The sequence below is a fragment of the Sorex araneus genome, chromosome 5 (assembly GCF_027595985.1).
Source record: "Sorex araneus isolate mSorAra2 chromosome 5, mSorAra2.pri, whole genome shotgun sequence".
NCBI classification, from domain to species: domain Eukaryota; kingdom Metazoa; phylum Chordata; class Mammalia; order Eulipotyphla; family Soricidae; genus Sorex; species Sorex araneus.
Window position 1 is genome coordinate 117,456,695 of NC_073306.1, and position 26,408 is coordinate 117,483,102.

The following is a 26,408-nucleotide window of genomic DNA, read 5'->3' on the forward strand; positions in this document are numbered from 1 at the left end:
ACCTTGCAATGCCTCATACATATAATCTTGAAGTCATTTAACACAATATTCATTTAGTAGCAATAAGAATTACTAACTGAGGCTGGAGCAATCACAAAGTGGGTAGGGCGTTTCCCTTGCACTCGGCCGACCAGAGTTCAATTCCCAGCATCCCATATTGTCCCCTGAGCATCGCCAAGAGAAATTTCTGAGTGCAAAGCCAGGAGTAACCCCTGTGCGTTGCCAGGTGTGAACCCCCAAAATAATTACTAACTACTGATACTAAGAAGCTAAACTATTTATACCAGCAGTCCAATGGCAACTATTGATTCTATCTCACAAAATGTGGATCTTATAGATGTGGATGTGGAATGTGTAACCTTACAGATGTGGAGTCCAGAGACACTGCTCATTACTGTACGCCATAAAAAAATATTTATAAACATTAAAATCACTCCTGCAAAAAGTGATCCTCGAGGACAGAGCCAAGAGTAAGTTCTGGGAACTACTGAGTATAACCCAAAAAATAAAATAATGAGAAATTTGGAACAAATTGTAGGCACTTTCAACCAAATGTAAACTTAAAATAGACTCTCTAGGGTCTAAAAGTAAGGGAAAACCTAGATCATCTTTGGAACCAAAGTATAGGGAGGAGAAAGAAAGAAATTGAGTGAAGGGTGTGTGGAAAACTGGGGACCCTGGTGGCAGGAAATGTGCACTGGTAGACTAATGTGCTCAGCAGAAAATATTTTTAAAATGCACCTGGTATCGAGTCTCTGATATGATCAATCAATTCCATGTATGCTTCCCTTGAATATCTGTAATAAATGAAAAGACTTAGATGAACCAATTATCTTTATTTTTGTTTTTTTTTTTTTTTTTTGCTTTTTGGGTCACACCTGGAGATGCACAGGGGTTACTCCGAGCTCTACACTCAGGAATTACTCCTGGCGGTGGCCAGGGGACCATATGGGATGCTGGGATTTGAACCCGGGTCGGCTGCGTGCAAGGCAAACACCCTACCTGCTGTGCTATCACTCCAGCCCCAGAACCAATTATCTTTAAATTAATTCTGTAAAATGAAAACAGTGGGTCAGAGCAATAGTGCTTGCCTTACATGTGGCTGACCCAGATTCAATTCCCAGTATCCTATACGGTTCCCCAAGCTCTACCTGGAGTGATCAATAAGTGCAGAGCCAGGAGTAAGCCTTGAGTACTGCCATTTGTGGCCCAAACAACAATAACAAAAAGATAACACTATGAATTATCACTTATAATTGCTTCTCACCCTCATAAGTCAGTATAGATTATATTTAAATATCTCAAGATTATGTTTTTGCTTTTAGTTTGTTTTCTGTTTTGTTAAATATTAGGGTTTATTACAAGATGTTTGCATAAGAAAAATATGTTACTGACTGCTATAAAGCATCATACAATTATCAATAAGCTAATTATTAATGGTACAGTCAAAATAAGTACACATTCAGGTGGAGTGATGGGTGTTGGAAACTGTATGACTGAAATCCAATCATGAATAGCTTTGGAAGGGTCCATCTCACAGTGATTCAATAAAAATTTTTTTTTTAAATATGATACACACAATAAATTTAAGATCTAGTTCTTATATCTTGCAGCAGAGATATGACACCATGCCACATCTCCAAAAGAACATGATACCACCAAATATTCCCAAGTAGACTGGACTGGGCTGAGAATTCTGGAGTCTTCTCACAATGGGGACAGGCAGATTCCTCTTCCTGCCTGAAGGCACAGTATCCTGCAACCACACCAATACCCTCCAACATAGAAACAACCCAGCTCTATTATTATTACATTATTAATAATTAGTGTTGTTATTGATAATAATGGGCTGGAGCGATAGCACAGCAGGTAGGGCATTTGCCCTGCACACGGGTAACCCAGGTTCGATTCCTCTGCCCCTCTCAGAGAGCCCAGCAAGCTACTGAGAGTATCTCGCCCGCACGGCAGAGCCTGGCAAGCTCCCCGTGGCATATTCAATATGCCGAAAACAGTAACAACAAGTCTCACAATGGAGACATTACTGGTGCCCGCTCGAGCAAATCAATGAGCAACAGGATGACAGTGATACAGTGATTGATAATTATTATATTATTATTAAAACACCCGTATGGTACTGTGTTCAGGGACCATACCATATGTGGTGCTGGAGAACAAACCAAGGTCAGCCACATGCAAGGCAAGTGTCCTACCTGCTAATCTCTCTGGCACCTTACATATTGTTCTTTAATAAATGAAGATAGGGGCCGGAGCAATAGCATAGCAGGTAGGGGATTTGCCTTGCATGTGGCCGACCAGGGTTCAATCCCTGGCATCCCATATGGCCCGAGAACCACTAGGAATAATTCCTGAGTGCAGACAGCAGTAACCTCTGAGCATCACTAGGTATGACCTAAAAAGCAAAATAAAATAAAATGAATATGTAAACTGCAAAACTCTGCCTATGTGGAAAACAAGGTAAAACCCTAAAACTCCATAGCATCGTTTGCCACCTTCTCCTTTCAGTTTTTTTCTCTAAAACACTCTTAAATTAAGTGACCACCAAAGGTATAAATTCCAAGACCTAAAATAATTAAGTGTTAAGAGCTACAGGATTATAAGCTCAAAGTGTGCTATACTAAACATGCTCCTAAAAAAGTAACCAGGGGACCAGAGCGATAATATAGCAGGTTAGGCGTTTGCCTTGCATGTGGCCAGCCCAAGTTCAATCCCTAACATGCCGTATGGTTCCCCAAGCACTACCAGGAGTAATTCCTGAGTGTAGAGCCAGGAGTAACCCCTGAGCATTTGTGTGACCCAAAAAGCAAAAAAAAAAAAAGTAACCAGTGATCCAACCTTTAGTCTATACTGGCAGGGTGAACAAATATTCTAATGTCCAAGAGTATATTCCCATAATAAATATTTCTTAAGCAGCTACAATGTGACACACAAAATGCTGGATTTTCTGTCTGGTTTTGATTTAGGGTCACAACTGTCCAGGTTCAGGAACTACTATTAGGAAGTCTCAGGAGATTATGAGGGATTTTAAACCAGGGCTCCTGCATGCAAAATATGTGCTCATATGCTGGGCTCTCAGAAAATGTTTGATCTTTAAAGAAATATAGAAATATGGGGATGCCCCCTTCTTGAGAAGTCTGACCCCCGCCTCATGGCCTCCAACACACGACTGCTTCCACTCTGGGCCGGCAGATGGATCTGTTTACAGATATTGTCTCTCTCATGAATCAGCTGCAGGACCTGATCAAACAGAACACAATACAGATCATAAAGAATTTAACATAAAGGAACATTACACTTCTGTTATTTCACTAAGAATAATTTTTAAATAACTTTAGAAGCTCATTAAACCAAACACAATTAAGCAAATCGATTACTTTTACTCAAGCTATATTCTGTCCCAAGCATTTCACCTGACAGTACCTCAACTTTCAAAGAGTGAATAAAACAAGTAGAGATCAGATTTAAGCCACGGTGCTATTTAGAAGTTAGTGCTGACAAACAGCAGAAATGGCATTTGTTTCACCTAAAGTATAAACTAACGAGTTCGTAAAGATAAGAAACTAGAATTAGACTAGCTGGGAATGTAGCTATATGACAAGAGCACATCGCCTAGCATGAGTGACGACCTGAGTTCAATACCCAGCACTGAGAGAAAAAGAAAACATAAATTGAACCTAGAGGTACAGTGGGTGGGGCCAGGCTGGGGCTTGGAATGGGGGTAGGAGTGTCTTTGATTTGGGGGTTCATATCCAGAGGCACCAAGGAGTTCCTTATATGGTGCTCAGGGAACCATATGGAATGCCAGAGATTAAACCCTGGTTGGCCGCGTGCAAGGCAAATGTTCTACCACTGTATTATTATTCTGGCCCCGGATGTGCAAGCTTTGCATGTATTTGATACCAAATACAATCCCTATACCACTGATCCCCCAGCACTGATAGAAGTGTCCCCAGAGTTCCTGTCACTCAAACCCTGCCTAAGCACCTCCAAATATGGTATACACAACAATAACAACAAATAACAATAAAGAAATTTCACAACTTGATGACAATCCAGTAGGGGAGAGACAAATGGCTAGAGACAAAATTTCAAAAGTCACCCAAACTAAAAGGTTTCCTAAGTAGGCTACATACTTCATGTCAGGCATGTTACTATGCACCTTCTGTGTGTTAGACCTCTTTTGCAACAACCCAAGAAGTGATTATTAATCCCATTTACAGATGAAGATGATAAGAGGTGATACCCATGGATAAAGCAGAACAACTAAGACTTTAAACTTATGGGGCCAGAGTGATAGTGCCGTGGGTAGCGCACTTGCCTTGCATGCAGCCAACCTGGGATCAATCCCTGGTACTCCATATGGTCCCCTGAGCACCTCCAGAAGTGATCCCCAAGCACAGTCAGGAATAAACCCTACGTACAGCTTATTTGTGTGTGTCCCAAAAACTAACAAAAAATAAAATAAACTTCTGTCTGAAGCCAGAGTCTGGACTTCCCATTGCATCACACTGTCTCCCTTCCTGTCCATCCTATATCACCTTATATTAAAACCTCTAATGCAAAGCCCTGCTCGCCTCAGGTGAGCTTAATCACCCATTAATATCAGTCCTCTGCTGCCACCTTGTGGACTTTCAATCTTTCTAAAGGTACAAAAAAAATTAGAAATTGATTTAGCACTACACCAAGGAGATTCAGAGCAGAAGTCAAAGTTACTGCTGGGCCTGCTGGATCCAAGCCTTCAGTATGCTTAAGGACACTGGGATCAGTTTGGCATAGATAAATACAAACACTTACCTCATCAGGAAAGTCCTTAGGGTGGGGAGAGGTAAAACGGATCCTCATTTCAGGATCTACTCTGGAGACCTGATCCAGAAGGTAAGCAAAACGAAGTCCCCCTTGCTTGATTTTATAGTTGGCGGAGAAACCACGGCTGAGGTTGGCGGAGACTGTATTGTTGAACTGGATCTCTGAATTGTCCTGAAAGCTATTAACATTCTGTCCAAGAAGTGTCACTTCTTTCACTCCCTGAAAAAAGGAAAGCAAATATATTGAAATCCATTTAAAACCATTTGGGGGGGGGGGGGAGGCAAAATGACAGTAATAACGAGTAGGGCACTTGTCTTGCACATTGACCCAGGTTTGATCCCTAGCACCTCATATGGTCCTGTGCCTGGCCAGGAGTGATCCCTGAATGCAACACCAGGAGTATGCTGGGTATGGCCCCCAAAACAAAAGAACCATATTTGGTAGCTTATCTCTGCTTGGCACCTGGTTCTTGGAGGTACTCACCTGGGAATTTAGCAGAATTGAACAGTGGTGCTAACCTACATAAAGATATACTTCTACATGGTCCTGAAAGCTGTCTTATAAATAAGCTAATTATGTAAATAGAAATATTTATAAAGTCTTTAATTTATTGGCAAAAAACAGAAATAAAACCTGCAGTTAGTTTAACTTCAATATTATTCTTTCGTTTTGGCAAAAGTAACAAAAATAGGAAAATTAGAAGTAATCTCTGTGCAACTCTTCTTTAAACTCAGTTTTTAAAAAAAGTACTATTTTTAAAAAGGCGGGGGCATGAGGGAGGCCCTGCTAGAGACAGTACAGCAGGAAGGGTGCGTGCCTTGCACGAGGTCGACCCAGGTTCAATTCCCAGCATTCCATCTGGTCCACCATGCACTGCCAGGAGTAATTCCTGAGTGCAGTACCAGGTGTAGCTGTTTAAAAAAAAAAAAAAATACAAAACTAAGTATTATTCACACCCATGCATGTAAAAAAAAAAAAAAAAGACACCAGTATTGCAAGCCATAATGCCCAAAAGTAGAGAGAGAGAGTATGGGGAATATTGTCTGCCATGTAGGCAGGGGGCGGGTCAGAAGGACGGGAGTATACCTGGGATATCGGTGGTGGGGAATGTGCACTGGTGGAGGGATGGGTGTTTGATCATTATGAGATTGTAACCCAAACATGAAAGCTTGTAATTATCTCACAGTGATTCAATAAAATAATATTTTTTAATAAAATAAAATAAATAAGAAAAAAGACACCAAACCAAATATCATAAACGTTATGGTACTGATGGTGTCAGAGAGAGAGCTCAAAGGGCTGAAAGCTTGCTGTACATATTGAAGCCGAAGTTGTATCACCCATGCTCAACGCACCCTCCCCCTGACTACATGCCCCCATCCTAACACCACTAGATGTGGCCCCAAAGCAAAAAAACAAAGAGACAAACAAGCAAAAAAATTAGGAAACCGGGATAGCTCAGTGGCAAAGCACTTGCTCTGCAAGAGTGAATCTGATCCCTGGTACCCCCATTTGCACTAACAGTGTTTCTCAACCTTTTTCCAACTACGGCTCCCTTTTAGCCTTGTTTCCTTCCCAGGATCCACCCCCACCCCCACCCACCAATTGGGAACTTAGTCTCACGCCAGGGTCCCCGTTTCCACAATATTCACCTGGGACCCCCTGGAAGTATAGCCCCCAGATGAAAGGCACTGCACTGGCATGATCCTAGCAGTGAGTGGCACTGCTGTTCAGGATACTGGGGGCACAGCGAAAAGCATGTAATCTGTACAACCAAATGTGTTCTTGGACAATTAAAAGGTGATATCATTCCAATAACCCAGCAAAGATGCATTTTTTTGGTTTATTTTTACCACACCCAAGGGAGATCGGAGATCAGTCCCAGAGGTACTTGGGGCATCATGTGGTGTCAAGGATAAAACCCAGCGGTCTCACACATAAAGCATGTGCTCCGGTCCTTTGAGTTACCTGCCCAGCCTCATGTAGAAATCATTTATATATATGATTTTATACATAGATAGAGAGTTATATATATAAATCCCCATGAGAGGGATTTACAGGAAGAAAGTCTAGAGAACTTCTCACCTGCTCAGAAAGCTTCCTCACTTCCTCTAGAATGGAAGCAACAGGCCTACTCCTCTCTCGACCACGTGTGAAAGGAACAATACAATAGCTGCACATGTTGTTACAGCCTCGCATGATAGAACTGGAGAAGAAAACAATATAACTTAGAAATAGAAGCAGAACGTGGCAGTTCAACCCAAGTCACTGGGCACATAGCTTCCTTCACTTTAATTATTCTCTGGCTCTGAATCTTCTTGGCAAGAGGATCACAATGGACCAATCTGACAATCTATATAGCAGTGACAAACACTTCATCCTAGGCTCTAGGGCCAGAGAGATATGAACTACAGTACATGTTTTGTATGCAGAAGGCCCGGGATCAATCCCTAGAACTACATGGTTCTACAAGAACTGGCAGGAGCGACCCAAGTACAAAGTCAAGAGTGGTCCCTGAGCACTGCCAAGTGTAGCCCCCTCCACACTACTCCCAAAATAAACAAGAAACTCTAGTATCTAATCACAGTATATAAATCAAACTATTATTGGTGCTTATAATGTTACTAAAAACTCTGAGGGACAACAGTGGTAAAGTAATGGGGCATAGACATAACAAACTTCCTGGAATTCCTAGGTGCTTGGAGCTTTACCGCTCATCCTTTTAAATAAGATTAGATAGGCCGGAGTGACAGTAATAGTATAGTGGGTAGGATGCTTGCCTTGCATGCGGCCAACCCAGGTTCAATCCCCAACACCCCATATGTGATTCCCCAAGCACTGCCAGGAATAATTCCTGAGTGCAGAACTAGGAATAACACCTGAGCATCACCAATGTGGTCAAAAAAAGAAAAACAGAGGAGGTAATGACTGGCAGAGGGTTTGGTGGAGAACTGTGTTATGCATGAAACCCTATCATTAAAGTATTATAAACGACAGTGCTCAAATTAAAAAAAAATTAATAATAGGTTATGGGACTGGAGAGATACAGTTGGATGGACTAAGCTTTGTATGCAGGAGCCCCAAGTCTAGTACCCAGCATTAAATGGCTCCCCAAGCACCGCTGTAAATGACCTGAGCACCAAGCAGAAAACTGACCCAAAGAACTGCCAGGTGTGGTCCAAAAACCCAATGCAAATTTTTATAAACTCACACAATACACAGACACATAAACACAAAGGAAAACAAAGAAATGATAATAATAATGGTATTTAACATTAGGTGGTAGAAATACAATTTTTTTTCTTTTCCAAATATTTTTCAACAAATAGGAACAACTATTATCATATTTTTAACTTAACAAAACAGGGAAGGGGGAATTAGGGTCGGAAAAGCCTGAAGTATTTTAAGTGAAAACATAATCTTCAGCCATAAGTAAAGAAGGAAATCATACAGTTTTCTACTACATGATGGATCTAGAGAGTACCATGCTGAATGAAATGAGTCAGAGGGAGAAGGACAGACAGAATGATTGTACTCATATGTAGGATATAAAGAAACAGTAGAGGAATGACTAATGCCCAAAAATAACTGAAATGAAGAGCGGGAGAACTAGCCCTTAGCAGAAATCTTGCCAATGTCCAGGAGGGGACAGTTCAGGGAAGGGACCACTGTGACAATGATAGAGGGTGGTGGTGACTCTGGACGAGGATTGGGTGCTGAAAGGTGAAGTGATATGCAGGATACCCTAGCAGTAACAGTACTGTAAATCACAGGGCCTAAAAGGAAAAAAAGAAAGAAAAAGAAAAAGAAAAAGGGCAGGAGGGAAACTGAGGACTTTGGTAGAAGGAAGTGGACACTAGTGAAGGGACTGGTTTTGGAATATCGCATACTTGAAACAAGTAATGAATAACTTTATAGCTTTGTAACTTATGGTGATTAATTTAAGTGTAAGAGGAACTGCAGAAAAAAATCTCATATTACATGAAAGCATATGAAAAGAATCTTTCTGAAAGAGAGATATAGGAAACTACTAGTATGACTACCTGTAAGAGGTGGCCTAGAAAACTGAGTTATGACAGATGAGAGGAAACGGCACACCATTTTTTTGTTTTTGCATTTTGTACTATTTATTGATTTGGTTTGGTTTTGGGGCCACCTCTGGCTGTACTCAGCACCTGCTCCTAGCTATGAGCTCAGAGGATCACTTCTGGACAGGGCTCAGGGGTCCTAGGGATCCAACTGGGGTAATAAGCACACAAGGCAAGTGCGCTATCCACTAAACCATCTCTCCGCCCCCTAAGTTTTCGTTTTGCTTTTTAATAAAAAGCAAAAAAGTGAAAAAGTTTACTCACTCACACAAAGGCAGAAGTAGCGCTGGGGCTCGTCTGAACTGGCATGACATCAGCATAGGTCTCATCCAGAGAAAGCAGAACATTGGCAGCTTGCTGGCCTGACTCAGCAACAGCCAACAAGCGAGGCAGGTCACGGTAGGCATCTGGACCAGCCAAAATATCCACCATTCTCTCTCTGTTGAGGAGCTCCTCCTTCAGTCTCTCAGCCATGCAGCCTGGGAGGGAAAAGAAGTCAGTGCCTGTTCCAAAACGCCTCAAGTCCCACGGCTTCTCTGTACACATTACCTCCAGCCAGAGATAATGCCAGGGCACAGAAATTTCTCTAGAAGTTTAGCATCTTTCCCCATTTCCCCAAAACAGTGCTGAAACCTACATTTTCCTACATGAGAATCAATAGGAAAAGAGTTCAACAAAAATTAAATGCCCAGAAAAAAGTTAAGTATCCCCTAAGTACCTTTCTAGTCGTGACCCAATCTTTTTTTTTTTTTTTTTTTTTGCTTTTTGGGTCACACCCAGCGATGCTCAGGGGTTACTCCTGGCTTTGCACTCAGGAACTACTCCTGGCGGTGCTTGGGGGACCATATGGGATGCCAGGGATCGAACCCGGGTCGGCCGCGTGCAAGGCAAACGCCCTACCCGCTGTGCTATCGCTCCGGCCCCCCAATCTTCTATCTATTGCAAATTACTTGGTAATATAAGTAACAAGTATTTCGTCAAGAAATTTTTTTTGTGGATGTATAATACCTGGTGCTCAGGACATCATACAGTGCCGGAAATCAAAATTAGGGCTCATGCATGTGAAGCATGCACTCTAGCCCTCTGAGCCATCTGCTGGACAGGAACATTCTTAGATATAATGTGCTTACAAATTTTAAAGAGTATAGAATTATACAGAGTTGCCTTGGCACTCCATAGTCACCCAGGCCCCACAAGAAGCGATCCCTATGAGCCAGAGCCAGGAGAAAGCCCTGAGCACAGCTGGATGTGGCCCAAACTAAGTACTTTTTATGACACCTATGTTACTTCAATACCTATTTAGGAGATTTCTGAAATTTCTAACATATACTCAGGAACAAATATATTCCTAACATATACTTAGTTCTCTTGATACTGAGAGAACTAAAGCTGCAAAACATTTTAGTTAACCTCCCATCATCCTATGTCTACTTAGTACATTAATCTGAACACAAGATATGCTCCAACTATGTTCTGACCATCATCAAGAGGAATTAATTTAACTATTCCACAACAGAGGACCTCCGGAACCCAGCCACGGCCATGCTCAGGGCCACTCTCCACACATTCGGACGAGCCTCACACATGGGGGAGCCGGCAGAGGAACCCAGGTGTGCAGGACCCAGGGCCAAGATCTCCAAGGCTGCTCGGATTGGGACTGGGCCTCTTCCACCCAGATCCCCCATTTTCCAGAAGCTAGGCAGTCACACCCAGGGACTGCCCCCTGTGCCATGTAATCACATCAACGTCCAACATCGAGAGACTACAAAACCAAGCTCCCGGAACCTGACAAGCTACCGAGAGTCTATTGCCCACCCAAGAGAGCCTGGCAAGCTACCCGTGGCATATTCATATCCAAAATACAGTAACAGATATATACATACCTCTTGGAGATGCCTGCAAGCTACTGAGAGTATCCCGCCCGCACGGCAGAGCCTGGCAAGCTACCCATGGTGTATTCGATATGCCAAAAACAGTAACGATAGGGCTCATTCCCCTGACCCTGAAAGAGCCTTCAATTGTTGGGGAAGACAAGTAAGGAGAGGCTGCTAAAATCTCAGGGCTGAGTGTAACAGAGACGTTACTGGTCCCCGCTCAAGTAAATCAACAAACAACGGGATGACAGTGATACAGTGATCCCACTACAGAGAGTCTGTCTTTTTTGTTGTTTTTTTTTGACAGGGGAAGGGGGTTTGTTTTGTTTTGGGGCCACACACAGCGGTGCTTAGGGGTTACCTGGCACATGGGATGCAGGGATGGAACCCAGATCAGCCATATGCAAGGCAAGTACCCTACCCACTGTACTATCAGACCCAACAGATAGAACTTTTCTAGTATCTGTACTTCAAGGCACCATGAAAAGCCCCTTTGTAAGTTGCTGCTCAATTAATGCTATAGCTTCCAACATTAAGTACAAGAGTTATTCAATATATATGATATCTTGATACACTGGCTATAATAATTATAATTCATAGAAAAATATATTTTAGGGGGCTGGAGCAATAGCACAGCGGGTAGGGCGTTTGCCTTGCACGCGGCCGACCCGGGTTTGATTCCCAGCATCCCATATGGTCCCCCGAGCACCGCCAGGAGTAATTCCTGAGTGCATGAGCCAGGAGTAACCCCTGTGCATCGCCGGGTGTGACCCAAAAAGCAAAAAAATATATATATATATATTTTATATATATACACATATATGTGTATGCATCAATATATTTGATAATTCAAATATATCAATTTTTGATAAGTTGACCAAGACAATTTTCTCATATATTTAATCTCCATCCATAGTTCTTGGTTTACAGCATCCATAATGGCCAATGAACTAGTCAGTCATGCCAATGTGCTGAATCCTACATAAAAAGCAAGAGGAGGGGTACACAGAGCTTCCAGTTTTACGAATATGAAGCTTTAGAGGAACTCCGAGCCTTGCAGGTCTTCCACCGGGCTATCAACTCATTACCTCTGTAATAAATTGGTGATCTAGTTAAGAAAATAGGTTTCTTGAATTAAGTGAGCTATACTAGAGAATTAATCAAACCTGAGGTGGTTGCCCTGGAAACCTGATTTAATGTTAATCAGCAAAACAGATAATAATTTGGGCTCCAAAAGATACCTTAAGTCTGAATAGAGTATATGAGAAAATCCCATCTATAGTCTGAAGACAGAATTCAAAAGTCCAGGTTACCAAATGGGACTGGTCTGAAGCTTACAACAGGTATCTGAAGTAAAGGGTAAACCTGAGAGACCGACTCTCTAAATCTGCAAAACCTGATGTTCTCTCTTCAGGTGTTAGACAGTGTTAGAATTAAGATGAACTCTTAACATTCTGCTGGTGCATAATAATTTGCTTGTGTGAGATGTCAGCATTTATATGTCTACCACTGGCATATAAAGTCACATCAAGTTCAGGTCTCAAAGGTGACAAAATCCAGTAATATCTGGATACCTAGAATCCCAATCCTGAGAGGTCCTTGGGAACGAGGCCGCTTTGTCTTCAGGACTTTAAGCTGTTTCAAACGATTCCAGATGGTTTGTTCAGCCTTCTCCCTAGAGATGAAAAAGCAAGAACTAAATTGGAAAGCAAACTATGCATAGAGTAATCTAAAAGCAAAGAACAATGTGAAAAAATAAAAATCACTCTCGAGGTCCAGGGATATAGCTCAATGATACAGTATTTACCTAGCAAGTGTGAGACTCAGGTTTCAATCACCAGCACTAAATAAATGTATAGCAATTCGAGGAAGCATTGACACTGACATGGTTTGTCCACCAAGATAAAGAAAATGTTCACCTCCTACAAATGTTCACCCATTTCTCTTCAGAAACACCTTCCTCCTCCACTGAGCCTAACGGAAGACCTACGTCATAAATCTGGGCCACCCACTTAATAAAAAACTTAGGAAAAGGTGACTCACTCAGCAACACACTCTATTTCCACAAAAGGTGTTTAGGGACAGCACATAATTCATAGTTATAAACTTAGTGCCTACATATTATTTAGTACAGGACCTGACACACAGTTATTTGCTCAGCAAATGTCAGTTATAGCATTACTATTTACATGCAGGTCCACTGGCTGATCTTTGAAAGTAAGCCAGTCTAGCACTGTTAGCTCTAACATTATATAAAATATACTAACTTTATAGGAAAGAACAAATTCCCACCTGATTGAACATGTGACAAGGAGGATCACATCAGCCTAAATAAAGAATAGAGAAAAAAATTATGATCTTTGAAATACCCACAATCCTTTTTTTGAAACTGGAAAAAGCATACATAAAACTTACCTTTATAATCATCAAATATACATTCAGAAACATCAAGTACATAGATATTCAACCATTATCACTATTAACCTCCATAACCATTTCATCTTTCCCAACTTAAACTCTTAGGAAAGATGAAATAATTTAACCCATTAAGCCCCCTATTTTCCTCCTACTTGCATCCCATTTTATTTCTTTGCCTGAAGGAACTATTTAAGAAAGCATAAAAATTTCAAAAGTAACTAAAAGAAGCATACTTAAGTCCCATACTATACACTTTACTCAAAGAATTCACTCTTGGTTTTTTGTCTTTTGTTTTTTTCTGATCACACCTGGTGGTGGCAGGGACTTAACTGGGGTCAGCTACATGCATGAGAAGCATCTTAACCACTGTACAATGTTTTTCTCCAGGCCTCATGGAACTCACAATTTCCAGGCTGTACTCATTCCTGCACTTAAGAACAAGAAATGCAGTCTCACCCAAGGTTAGGCGACAAGACGTAAGAGGAAATACAGATACCTCTTGGAGATTACTGGTTCGCAGGTAGCCACTCTTCTGTAAGATGGACCATGCTATCTCTGTGTCATTCACATTCATCTGGCAGCCATAGGTCTCAAGGTAGACTACAAAGAGAAGGTAAGTTCATGTTACGCAGACAAAAAGGAGATCACACAACTGGCATTACCTTGCTAATATTAAATATATATATAGCTATGTTTTATTTTTTTAAATAATGTAAGAGAGAGGAAGGGAGAGAGAGAGAGAGAGAGAAAGAGAGAGAGAGAGAGAAAGAGAATATGTTACTGAAAATATGTTACTGACCTGGGTTTGATCCCCAGAACCCCATATACTCCCTGGAGCACTGCCAGGATTAATTCCTAAGTGTAGAGCCAGAAGTAACCCCTGAGCACTGCCGGGTGTAACCCCAAACTGAGGGGGAAAAAAGAAACCTTTCCAAATGTCCTAAACAAATTAAAGACAGCCTTTCAGGAGCCAAAGAAATACTATGGGGATTAGGGCATTTGCATTGCATGAAACCAACCCCACAGTTCAATTCCCAACACTACACATCGTTCCCTGAACACCACCAGCAGTCACTCATGAGCACGGAGTCAGGAGCAGGTCTCCTGCATAACTGGCCCAAAAATCAAAAAAAATGAAGACAGTTCTTTCAACAAAACTAAGTTACATATGTATTCAATTATAAGCCCATTTCCCATGAGGGAAAACTATGTATCTAAGAATCAAGAAAATGTGGTCTGAAAAATATATAGGAAAAGGGAGGACTGACAGTGATTATCAATCTGGGGGGAAATTAATTAGAATCCAAACATTACATTACTTGAAATAAGATTCTCTAGACTCTGGAAATAAGAGTACTAGTCAGACAGTATACAAAACCACAAATTAAAAATGAGCAATTTGACCCAGCAATACCACTTCTGGGAAAATACCCTGGGGGCCCATAAAACACACAGCAGCAACACCAACTGTATTTCTATATTCACTGAAGTACTAGTCACAGAATCTGGAAAAAAAAATTTGAGAACAGATGACTGGATAAAGAAACTATAGTACATCTACACAATGGAATACTACGCAGCTGTTAGGGAAAATTAAGTCATGAAATCTGCCTACAAATGGATGGACATGGAGGGTATCATGCTGAGTGAAATGAGTCAGAAGGAGAGGGTCAGATATAAAATGACTGCACTCATTTGTGGAATATAAAAAAAAAAATAGTATCCAAGGCCAGGAAAAACAGGGGCCAGGAGGACTGGTCAATGGATGGGAGTTTGCTTCATACTACAAAAAGTCCAATTCAGTGCATATTCCTAAACGCAATAATTTTTTTTTAATTGTTTTGCTTTTTGCTTTTTGGACAGTGGTCAGGGCTACTCCCACAGTGTTGCTTGTGGAGTCACTTCCAGAAATGCTCAGGGAACTGAACCCAGGTTTCCTGCATGCAAAGTACACCAGCCATCTGAGTTATGTTTCCAACCTCCAGAAGCACACTTTAGTACACAGACCCAATACACTCTAGTGACATTAAGTTTAATGATAGGTACTAGAAATAAGGCTTCAATAACAGAGTATATGCCTCATATGTTCAATGTCCTAGGTTCAATTACAGGCACATGATCACTTAAGCACCTTCAGTGTCCAGGGACACCACCACGTCAGTACCATTAGAATCACTGAGAGTGGCCCCTATTAAAAAAATTTTGGAGGGCTGGAGTCATAGTACAGTGGGTAGGGCGTTTGCCTTGCACGCGGCCGACCTGGGTTCGATTCCCAGCATCCCATATGGTCCCCTGAGCACCACCAGGGGTAATTCCTAAGTACAGAGCCAGGAGTAACCCCTGTGCATCACTGGGTGTGACCCAAAAAGAAAGAAAAAATTTTGAATGACAAAGAATCATAATAAAATCAATAGAAATAATTTAGAAAAGAAGAAAGGGCCAGAGGGATAGTACAGCATGTAGTATGCTTGCCTTGCACACAGGCAACCTGGATTTGATCTCTAGCACCCCATATAGTCCCCTGATTCTGCCAGGAGTGATCCCTGAACAGAGAGCCAGGAATAAGACCTGAGTATGGTCATAAAACATCTAAAACATTTGTTGGTTGTTTCCTTGTCTGAAAAAAATGTCAATATTTCTGTCAGTACCCAAGAGGAACAAAAATTTTTTAAAAAACACAATAAGTAGCAGTTGGGGTGGGAGAAATAATACTGAAGATAAAACCCCTTGCACGTGGTGGATGCTGTTTTCCCACATGGTCCCACAAATACCACCAGCCTCAATCAGAGAGCTGGGAGTAGTAATAAATATGGCATGAACATCCCCTGAGTTCCCGGGCAAAAAAAAAAAAAAAGTCATTGATGTACATACTCCATGATTTCTTAATTCAATTCCTAGACTGATTATAATGAAAAAAAAATTAACAGAAATGACAAAAAGAAAATTCCAAGAATGGAACTTAAGTAATTCAAGCTAAAGGACACGAAATGGGGGGTGAGGGGGAGAAGAGGGGGTCACAAGTTAAAACCACCAAGGTAGAGAGTATTATACTGACTCAACCTGCTACATAGGAAACCAAAATATCAACAACCCAAAAGCCAGAGTTTCTGGGGCTAGAGCAATAGTACAGTGGGCAGAGTGTTTACCTTGCACACAGCTGACCCAATTTGATCCCCGGCACTCCACAGAGCCAGGAGTAAGCCTTGAGCACCACTGGATATAGCTCCAAAACAAAACAAAATTCCAAAAGCCAGAGTTTCTAGGAAACTGCAGAAGAAACTGCAAAGACCTGAGAGATGCCCATCAATACTGCAGACTCAACTTGGAAGAGAGCAAGAGCTGCAGAGACGCCTCCTCACCCCGGGCCAGGCTGACTTCATCCGAGTACCGGAGAGCGGAGTAGGTGAGCCCCTCCACCTACCCTAACAAAACTGAAGCAGCCGCAAACTCCAGAACCCAATCACCACCACGTTTGTGGCCAATCTTCACAGGCTCCGGATGCATGAATCCACTGAAAAACCCAGATAAGCAGGTTTTGTGACTGAAACCTCCAGGCTTGCACAGAGTTGGGAATGGGAACCCTTCCTCCATCTCCCTGTGCTTCTGGGTGCCTAGCAGTCATGCCCAAGAACTGCCTCTGGGCACCATACAAGCTCATTAATGGCCATGATCCAGAGACTCACAAATCTCGAAAGAGAGCAACATGCTGCAGAGATGCCTAAAGACCTAAAAGTCACCATTCAGTCGAAAATTTAACTCCAGCTCTAGCACCTTATTTAAAATTTTAGAATTCACGGATTCTCATACTTTATGCCACTGATATACCAAGAATAGCACACTCCATTTGATGGGGTGTGAAGTGTAAGATAACTGATCTTGATCAAAATATAGAGAGATATATATTAGCACACAAGGCTCAACCTGTGACAACATGTTAGTGATCTCTTATACAGGGACTTAAAGGCTCCACGGTGAGATACAACAATTTTCACACACTTTCCTCTAAGGAAAATTTTTTTGATCATTTTATAGTGCATTAGTCATAACAAGCAATACAAAATAAATTATTTAGCATCTGCCTTTGGGCGGTGGTGGAAAAACTTGAAATAATGGTGGTGGGAAGACATTCGAAATTATGGTGATGGGATTGGTGTTGAAATATCGAATGTAATCAATTATTGTGAATCTGCAGAACTTTCAGGACAGTGATTACACGGTTAACACTTAAATGTCAACCAATTACAATTCTTGGTAACAATCTCCGCACTAGAAAGCTTCGTCTACTTTTGGCCTTTCTATAAGCCCTTTTCTAGCAAGTGGAGCTCTCACCCAAGATAGCCTTGGTTAGGAGACTCAAGCTACAGACCATAACCTGACCCCTAAAAAAACTAAAATATGTACAAATATAAGAATATTTTTATGATAGAAAAAAACAAATTTTTGTTTGTTTTTGGTCCATATCTGGCAGAGCTGGGAAAATCATGTGCAGTGAAGGGGATCAAACCCAAATCAGCTGCATGCTGGACCAACTGTTTGACCAAGAGATAGCATAGCAGATAAGAAGATAAAACACTTGCCTTGCACATGACTCATCTGACTTCAAACTCCTGAGCCAGTAGTAAACCCTAAGCATGACTGTGTATGGACCCAAAACAAAAGCAACAACAAGAAATTAATAACTTAATAACCATCTACAGGACAAAAACTAAAATACATCATAGTATTATGATGCCGCAATTTTTCTTAATTATGGATATATTTGGAAACTTTTTTTTTTCCTTTGGAGAGGGTTCAGGGTAGTGGGCAGTGCTCGGGGACCTCTCCTGGCTCTGAACTCAGGGGTTGCTCCCTAGCGTGCTCGGGGAATCCAGTGACAGGACCAATCCGCTATCATATGCAAGGCAAGTGCGTTAACTCCAGCACTGCACTATCATTCCAGCCCTGAAAACATTTTAAAAGAAAATAACAACTTATAATTTGTTCCATGTTGCAGCCAAATCTTTATTATTTTTAAATAAAGGCCACCGCCACTGGTGCTTGGAGGTTCTTATGGTGCCAGGAATCTAACCAAGGGACTCAAATAAGCACCATGAGCACTACCACTTAAGTCGTAGATTCAGTCCCTACACCAAAAATCTCTAAATTATAAAGGGGGGCGAGAGAGAGATAGTACAGCAGGTAGGGTGTCTGCCTTGCATGCACCCAACCCGGTTCAATCTCCAGGATTCCCTATGGTCCCGAGCACGACCAGGAGTAATTTCTGAGAGCAGAGCCATGAGTAACTAGAATACTGCTGGGCGTAGCCCAAAAACAAATAAACAAAAAATATATAAAAAGATATATATTTTTTGAAACAGACGAAAGGTGAAATCTAGTACTCTTTTAGTTATTTTTCAAATATTTTAATGCATTTTAACTAACTGTATAATGTTTCTAAGTAAACTTCTGTATAAGTATAAAAAAAGCACATTTCTAAACCACCAACTGAGAAATCTGTCTTATGATTGAAGACAATCCAAAAATAAGAACAAAAAGTATAGGACTTCCAAAGGTAACCAAAGAACCAAGAGAGGATTTCTGTCCACCAGTTGCATGTACCAACACTGTGAGTGTTATATAAATGTTACGTGGTGGCATTTGACACTTATAATTAAGTGGTCTTCCCATACTTACTTCCCTCCAAAGCTAGATCCACAAAAAAAAAAAAAAAAAGGTAAAGAATCAGGACACAGATGCTGCAAAAGAGCATAGCAAGAAGATTAAAGAGAAAAGCAAAAGTAAAACCAACCTTTTCTCTGTTTTCCTAAAAGTTCATCCATCATGAGATAAGGGGGTAGATCCTCCACATCTGGAGAAAAGTGTTTCTGTTGAGTTGCTGAAGTACTTAAAAAATACTGAAAAGTTGGTCCAGTAGCCAGTCTGGTGCCAAAATCCTTCCGCACTCCATCCTCCTGCTGCTTCTCTGGGTGGGGACATGCAGTGCTGGGGACACTCTTTTGTTCAGTGAAGGTTCTAAGCGATAGCCAGGACACAGAGGCTAAGGGACATCTCCTCAGTGACCTCTGTGATGGGAGGATACGAGTGAAGGGATGCATGGTGCTAAATACAGTCCAACATCTGCAAAGGAATGAAAGTCATCACCAACTTTTATTAAACTTCTTACCCTAAGTACTTCAAGTTTACAGGCAATCCAATTTCACTGCACTTCTCAGATTCTGTTTTCCACTAAATGAAGGTTTGTGGCAACCTCTGAATAAGTCTTTATTAGATCCATTTCACCAGCGTCATGTAGTCACTTCATAATGTGTCTCTCTTTGGTGATTCTCACGCTAGCTCACACCTTTCCATTACTAGCTCTGTTACAGTGATGTGTAAAGTTACAAATTTAATTAATTATGGGCACCACAAACCCTAACTTGTAAGTCAGTAAACCCAATAAATAATGTGCTGCTTTTCATTCCTTTCCTTGTCCCTCCCCAACTCCTTTCCTTCACTGTTGTCTATTGACTGAAATGACGGGGGCTGCACACAGCCTGCTGTGCTGCTCCCACACATTTTTAGCTCTGGTGCTTGCCAAAGTTTGCCCATCAAGTTGTAGTACTTGCAGACCTCACCACAGTGTTCACTGAAATTTGCACTCCTTTAATTCCAATGTCTGCACATATTTGCCAGGAATACCTCCATTAGTTTAGGTACAGTTATAATTATACAGGCCACCAGAAGTCCCCTCCTAGCCATGGCACTCATATCTTTATTTAATTTATCCACAGTACTTTCACTATGTGCTCATTCAACAGTAAAGATACAAGAAATGTTCACATCAGGAAATAACTTAGTCCTGCATATTATTATACAAGCTCAAAATCTGGGTTACTGGGGCTGCAGCAATAGCACAGCGGGTAGGGTGTTTGCCTTGCACGCAGCTGACTGGGTTCAATTCCCAGCATCCCATATGGTCCCCTGAGTACCACCAGGAGTAATTCCTGAGTGCATGTGCCAGGAGTAACCCCTGTGCATCGCCGGGTGTGACCCAAAAAGAATTGAGCTGAATTTCACTCCACGCTCATGGCTACTCTCAACACGCTCGGGCCGAGTCTCAACCACAAATGAACTTTCTCCTGGACCTCGTGCCACTATATTCTAAAAGCAGTGCACCATATTTGGTGGGGTTTAAAGTAGAAGGCAACCAATCTTGGAGGGAAATATATTTTTACAGATATAATATATATATATAAATAAACACATGAGGCTCAATCTTCAACAACATATTAGTGATCTCTTATAACAGGGCTTAATAGCCCCTGGGTGAAATACAAGTATCATCATACACTTTCCTCTAAGGAAACTTTTTTGAATTACTTCCAGCCGTTTATTCATAACAAAAAAATACAATGAATTTCGGTTCTGCTTTGGGGCCGGGGTAGAGGACAGGGATGGAAACATCCCAAATACGGTGGTGGGAAGGTGTTATGGGTGCTCAAATATAATCAAATATTATGGACAACTTTATAATAATAAAAATAAACTGTTAATCATATGAGTAAATCTAAGCAAATAGCCAGAAGAAAATAAATGCAATGTTTTGGTAGTGTAGCTAAAAATAAAATCGTATCATAGATAACTAAAATGAACGAGGAATAAATTATCAAAGAGCTAAGATGTGATTCAGTGATTTCTACTCCTGGCATCTATCTACTCCAAGAACACTTAAACATTAATTCAAAAATATTTTCATGTTTATTATAATGCTATTTAAAAGAGCCAAGATCTGGAAACAACCCAAGTGCCCAGCAATGGACAAGAGGATAAATTGTGAGGGTGGAGCTGTAGTCTAGTGACACAGCATTTGCCTTGCACATGTGAGGCTCTGGGTTTGATCCCTAGCAGCACGGGGAGAAAAAGCTGGACAAGCTATACTTGTATCAGACCCAATGGCACTCAAACTAAAGAGAGAAAGGACAGACACAACTTATTGATCATAGGAACAACAGATGAAGAGGTACTAACTTTAGCCAACACATATGCAACAAATCAAGGGGCAACAACGTGTATTAAGCTTCTGCTCACAGATCTAAAGAGGCATACCGGTAGGGACACAGTTGTGGGAGGCTTCAACACTCCACTTCTGTCATTAGATCAACCATAAAGGCCATTATGTCCTTTATCTCCCTCCGTCCCTCCCTCCTTCTCTTCACTCTTCTCTCAACATGTTCCAGGAGAAACCACATGCTGGGGCACTAACTCAAACAGACATAAATTTCCACATACAAAAATTTTATCAGGGATCCTCTCAAACCATGCTGTGAAAACAGATACTAATCGCAAAAGGGCCAGTGAGATGGTACAGCAGGTTAGGTGTTTGTCTTGCAAGCTGCTCATGGGGTTCGATTCCCAGCACCACATATGGATACCCCAGGAGTAAGCCTGGCATACTGAGGACAGTCAGGTGTGGCCCAAAACACAGGGGAAAAAAACTAAAACTGATCTTAAAAACAGAGTGGGACATTCAGTAAATAAAAGGGGCCAAGGACAGAGATACTACATGCTAAGGTCTTGCACACGGCAGGCCCGTGTTCAATCCCTGGAACCCCATACGATCCCCCCAGCCACCCCGGGAGCTATCCCTGAGCACAGAGCCAGGAGTAAGCTTGTGGCGCCAATATCTAATGGAGCAGGGGAGGGGTTCAGCAATAGAGCGCGGGCCTCACGCAGGCAGGCGAGACCCTGGGTTCCATCCCCGACGACACAAAACACTAAAAAAGTAAATGAGAACCAGGGCCAGGGAGAGAACTCACGGGGCCGGAGCTCACGCCGGGCCTGCGTGTGGCCAGGGCGGCATGAGCCAAAAAAAAAAAAAAATTAAATTAAAATAATATTTTTTTTAAAACACGGAGGCGCTCGCTGAGGGCCCCGAGATTCGTGGGGAGCCGACTGCCGGGAAGCCGCCAGCCTGGCCGCGACGCAAAGTCACAAGTGCGCGACCCCCCGGTCCTGGCGGGCTCGGCGGGCGGCCCCCGAGGTCCGGGCGGGGAGACCCCGCAGTGCGACTCCGCGGGGGGCGCCGTGGCGCCGCGCCCCCGTGTCCAGGCACACCGCGAGGCTCCCCGCCAGGCCAGGCCACGACGGCGGCGCCCCCGACCCCGAGGGGAGTCCGTCCCCACTCACCCGGACAGCCCTGTCCGCGCGCACGGACACACAACTTCCGGTCCGCCGGGACTTTGGTCCGGGGTGTTCCTCCCCGGAACCTCGGTGCCTCCCCGAAAGGGTCCGGGTGGACGGAAGTGCCCTCCCCAAAGGGTCCGGCTGGATTCGAGTTCCGGGATGGGGGTCGGTGGGGAATTAAAAATCATCCGCAGCTGCAGTGAGCCTGTATGTATGGCAGTTCCCCAAAGTCAACTGAAAGCTGGGGTGCGAGTGGGAGGTGCTGCACTCGGAAAATGCATGCCGGGTAGGGGAGGAAGAAGGCAGTATATCTCTTTTTTTTTTCCATAATGTAGGAGTACTGCTATTTGTTTAGCCATTGATTAAGCTGATAGAATTGAGCATGAACTCCTCATTACTTTTTTTTCTTTTTTTAATTGTATCACCGTGGGATAATTACAAAGCTTTCATGTTTGAGATCCGGCCATATAATGTGGGAACATCCATCCCTCCACCAGTGAACATTTTCTACCACCAATAGCCCCAGTATTCAACCCTTCCCAAACACACACACACACACACACACACACACACACACACACACACACACACACACACCAGTCCTCACCCACATCCCAGTCCTCTATGGCAGACAATTTCCCCAATAGTCTCTCTCTAATTTTGGACATTATGTTTTGCTTGAACTTTCCCACCACCATTCAAGACTACCTGCCAGGGGCAGATGCTAGATTGTTTATTTTCCATTGCTCATTTTGAATATCATGAGAGCTCACACAACCACGATTGTAAATGTAAATTTCTAGATTGTAAATTGTTGGGTTCCAGAGACATCTCTGTATGGCACTAATCTATTTTGGGATTCACTTGGGAGTCTCTGGGCCAAGGCTGTTGGTGCGCTAAGATGGCGCCTGGAGGAGAATTGTTGGTGTGGCAGCCAGTCTGCTGGGCAGGCGTGGATCTGGGGAAGGACAGCCCGGGTCTTCTGCCACCATGGAGCCTGGAGGTTCAGTCCTGCAATCCGAACACCTGGGCCTTGCTTGTGGAAGCTCTTGGTCACTGGGATTCCATCTGGAGTAGGCGGGGAAACTGCACCTGCTCTATCTGGGGTAAAGGCAGTATATCTCACCCGAAATTCGGGCTAGCTGCAGAGAGGAGACCACATTGAACCTTAGGTACTTCAAGCCCTGAGTTTGATCCCGACTTCAACTAAAAAGGAAAGATGGGACCAGAGACACAGTTCAACAGGTGGGGTACTTGTTTTGTATATAGCTGAACAGGGTTCACTCTCCAGCACTTCATGTGGTCTCCCAAACGCCGCCAGAGTGATTCCTGAATGCAGACCTAGACGTAAGCCCTGAGCACCGCCTGAAATGGCAAAAAAAATCTTAAATAAGTATTTAAAAATAAAAAGGAGGGGCTGGAGCAATAGCACAGTGGGTAGGGCATTGCCTTGCATGCGACCAACTGGGTTCAATTCCCAGCATCCCATATGGTCCCCTGAGCAACGCCATGAGTGTTTCCTGAGTGCATGAGCCAGGAGTAACCCCTGTGCATCGCCAGGTGTGACCCAAAAAAAGCAAAATAAATAAATAAAAAGGAAAGTAAAAAACTATATTGGTTATGTGTTGACATCATATTGGGTTAAATAAGCATAATTTACAGGGGATGGGGATGCAGCTTAGTGGTAGAACGCCTGACTTGCATATGTGAGGTCCTGAATGGTATCCCAAGACTGCAAAAATTAATTTCGCCTGTTCCTTTTTATAAATAAGTTTCAGCAAACTGATGATTTTATCTTTTATTATGGGTGCATAGTGTTCCATTGGGCTGGAGCGATAGCACAGCGGGAAAGGTGTTTGCCTTGCACACGGCCAACCCGGGTTTGATTCCTCTGCCCCACTCAGAGAGCCTGGCAAGCTACTGAGAGTATCTCCTCCACACGGCAGAGCCTGGCAAGCTCCTTGTGGCGTATTCAATATGCAAAAAACAGTAACAACGGGGCTGGAGCGATAGCACGGCGGGTAGGGCATTTGCCTTGCACGTGGCCAACTCGGGCTTGATTTCCAGCATCCCATATGGTCCCCTGAGCAGCACCAGGGGTAATTCCTGAGTGCAGAGCCAGGAGTAACCCCTAAGCATTGCTGGGTTTGACCCAAAAAGCAAAAAAAAAAAAAAAAAAAGAAAAGTAACAAGTCTCACAATGGAGATGTTACTGGTTGTGGAGAACCTCCACAGGACCGTGCTTCATAAATAACACCTGTTTCTTGTTAATTGCACCGTACTTCGAAAACAACTCCTAATAAGGAAATAGGATGTCCTGTCACGCCCACAAGGTGTAACTAGCCTATCAGCTGCAGACACTTGGGCGTAAACAAGCAGCGAGAGGTATTTAGGGGGGAAGTCACCTAGCTAGAGGTTCCCCCTCCTCAGTCCCTCTCTCCTCCTCCTCTCCTCCTTTCTCCTTGTTCCAGTTGTTCCCTTTTCATGGAAAGTCCCTGAATAAATCGTGGCAAGAAGGATCTCCAAGTTGCGTGACAGCTGGTGGGCCGTACAGGGAACCCGACCTCCAGTACCCGCCAGTCAATTCAGAACTTGCTGCGATTCAGGCCGATGAAGTTCCTGTGGTGAGTCAGGACCATAAAATCCATGGATGTGTATGTTTTGTTTGCAGGTTGGGTTTTTATTTGTCTTTCCTTTTGTTTTTTTGCTCTTGCTTTCTATGCCTACATTAAGGATCAGAAGTGCGGTAAGGCCGTACAACCGGGACAAGTAGTGTTAGAAGAGACAAAGAAGGAACTGTTGGACAGAGGCAACCGTCATGGCATTTAGCCTCTGAGCTAGAGGAGGGCTCGGACGTGGAAAGCGAGGCCTCTAGGGGAACCCCACTGATGCAGGGACGCGCCCCAAAAAAGAGAGGAAGGCCCCGAGAACCATCCATGACCCGTCCATCTGTCTCTTTATCCCTCGCTACGTCAATTTCAGCAGGGACAGGCTAATGGGGATTCTGACCCCTCTATTGAGGAGGAAGCTGCGACACATGATAGTGACCTATACTTGCCGCTAAAGGGCTCTGAGGATGATCCGCCCCCTTATCTTAACAAAGCGGGAGGTGGACTTTATTTCGCAAAACCCGGGCTCTGGGCAGAGGTTAGGCGAGAGTTGCAGTTAACTTATCCTGTTTTTGAAGATAATCAACAGCGATATCACGAGCCCCTAGATGTTAAAATAATTAAGTCCTTGGCAGAATCAATAAAGATGTATGGAGCCAACGCGGCATTTACCTTAACTCAAGTAGAAGGCTTATTTGGATGTTGTATGACCCCAAGTGGTTGGCAACAGGTGGCTAGAGCGGTGTTGACGCCCGGCCAATACTTGGACTGGCGCACTTTCCTAATGGAATTTGCAAAATTGAGCAAGCTCTTACTGCTGCTGGCAATACACGCGTACACATGCTCCAGTATTATTCATGCCACTCCCCTTCATGGAGAGCGATCCACGAATGTTATCTCATTGCCTTGAAGCATGGGCAGCCTGGGGCATCCCAGCCCAACTGAAAACAGATAACGGTCCTGCATACACCTCTGCAAAATCCACCGCATTTTGTGCCCAGATGGGAGTCTCTTTATCTCATGGCCTCCCATATAACCCACAAGGCAGGGCATCGTTGAGCGTGCCCATTCCACCCTTAAAGCATGCTTAATAAAACAAAAAGGGGGAGTTGGCCTGGGACGGCCCCCTTGAGAAAGAACCTCTATTGCACTTTTTACTCTAAATTTTTTGATTATTGATGATAAGGGCACCTCCCCTGCAGACAGGCATTCTTCAAAGATCCCTGTGTGCCAAGGATATGTTAAATGGAAGGATATCCTTTCTCATGAATGGCGCGGCCCGGACCCCATGTTAACCTGGGCCAGGGATTCTGTTTGTGTTTTTCCACAGGACAGGGCAGAACCAATGTGGATTCCTGAACACCTGACACGGAAGACTGAACCCCCAGTAGACCAAGATGTGGAAACTGATGCTCCTGCTCAGCCTGGTTCCT

At 43.1% G+C, this 26,408-nt stretch overlaps 1 protein-coding gene across 2 annotated transcripts in view; it reads right to left on the reverse strand.

Annotated features, from left to right (window-relative positions):
- Positions 1 to 22,494, reverse strand: part of CDK5RAP1 (CDK5 regulatory subunit associated protein 1) — a 41,796-nt gene extending 19,302 nt beyond the window's left edge. The window contains exons 1-10 of one of the 2 annotated variants that reach the window (XM_055140651.1): positions 21,290 to 22,339; positions 18,993 to 19,321; positions 13,701 to 13,804; positions 13,079 to 13,113; positions 12,361 to 12,461; positions 9,181 to 9,391; positions 6,910 to 7,030; positions 4,813 to 5,043; positions 3,158 to 3,255; positions 742 to 797 (exon numbers count right to left, since the gene is read on the reverse strand). In XM_055140651.1, coding sequence (XP_054996626.1) covers positions 742 to 797; positions 3,158 to 3,255; positions 4,813 to 5,043; positions 6,910 to 7,030; positions 9,181 to 9,391; positions 12,361 to 12,461; positions 13,079 to 13,113; positions 13,701 to 13,804; positions 18,993 to 19,299 — 1,264 coding nt within the window. In that variant the 5' untranslated portion in view covers positions 19,300 to 19,321; positions 21,290 to 22,339. Of the gene's footprint in view, positions 1 to 741; positions 798 to 3,157; positions 3,256 to 4,812; positions 5,044 to 6,909; positions 7,031 to 9,180; positions 9,392 to 12,360; positions 12,462 to 13,078; positions 13,114 to 13,700; positions 13,805 to 18,992; positions 19,322 to 21,289; positions 22,340 to 22,369 lie in introns of those variants that run through there. The other variant, XM_055140650.1, reaches the window with a different exon arrangement.
- Positions 22,495 to 26,408: the final 3,914 nt, after the last annotated feature.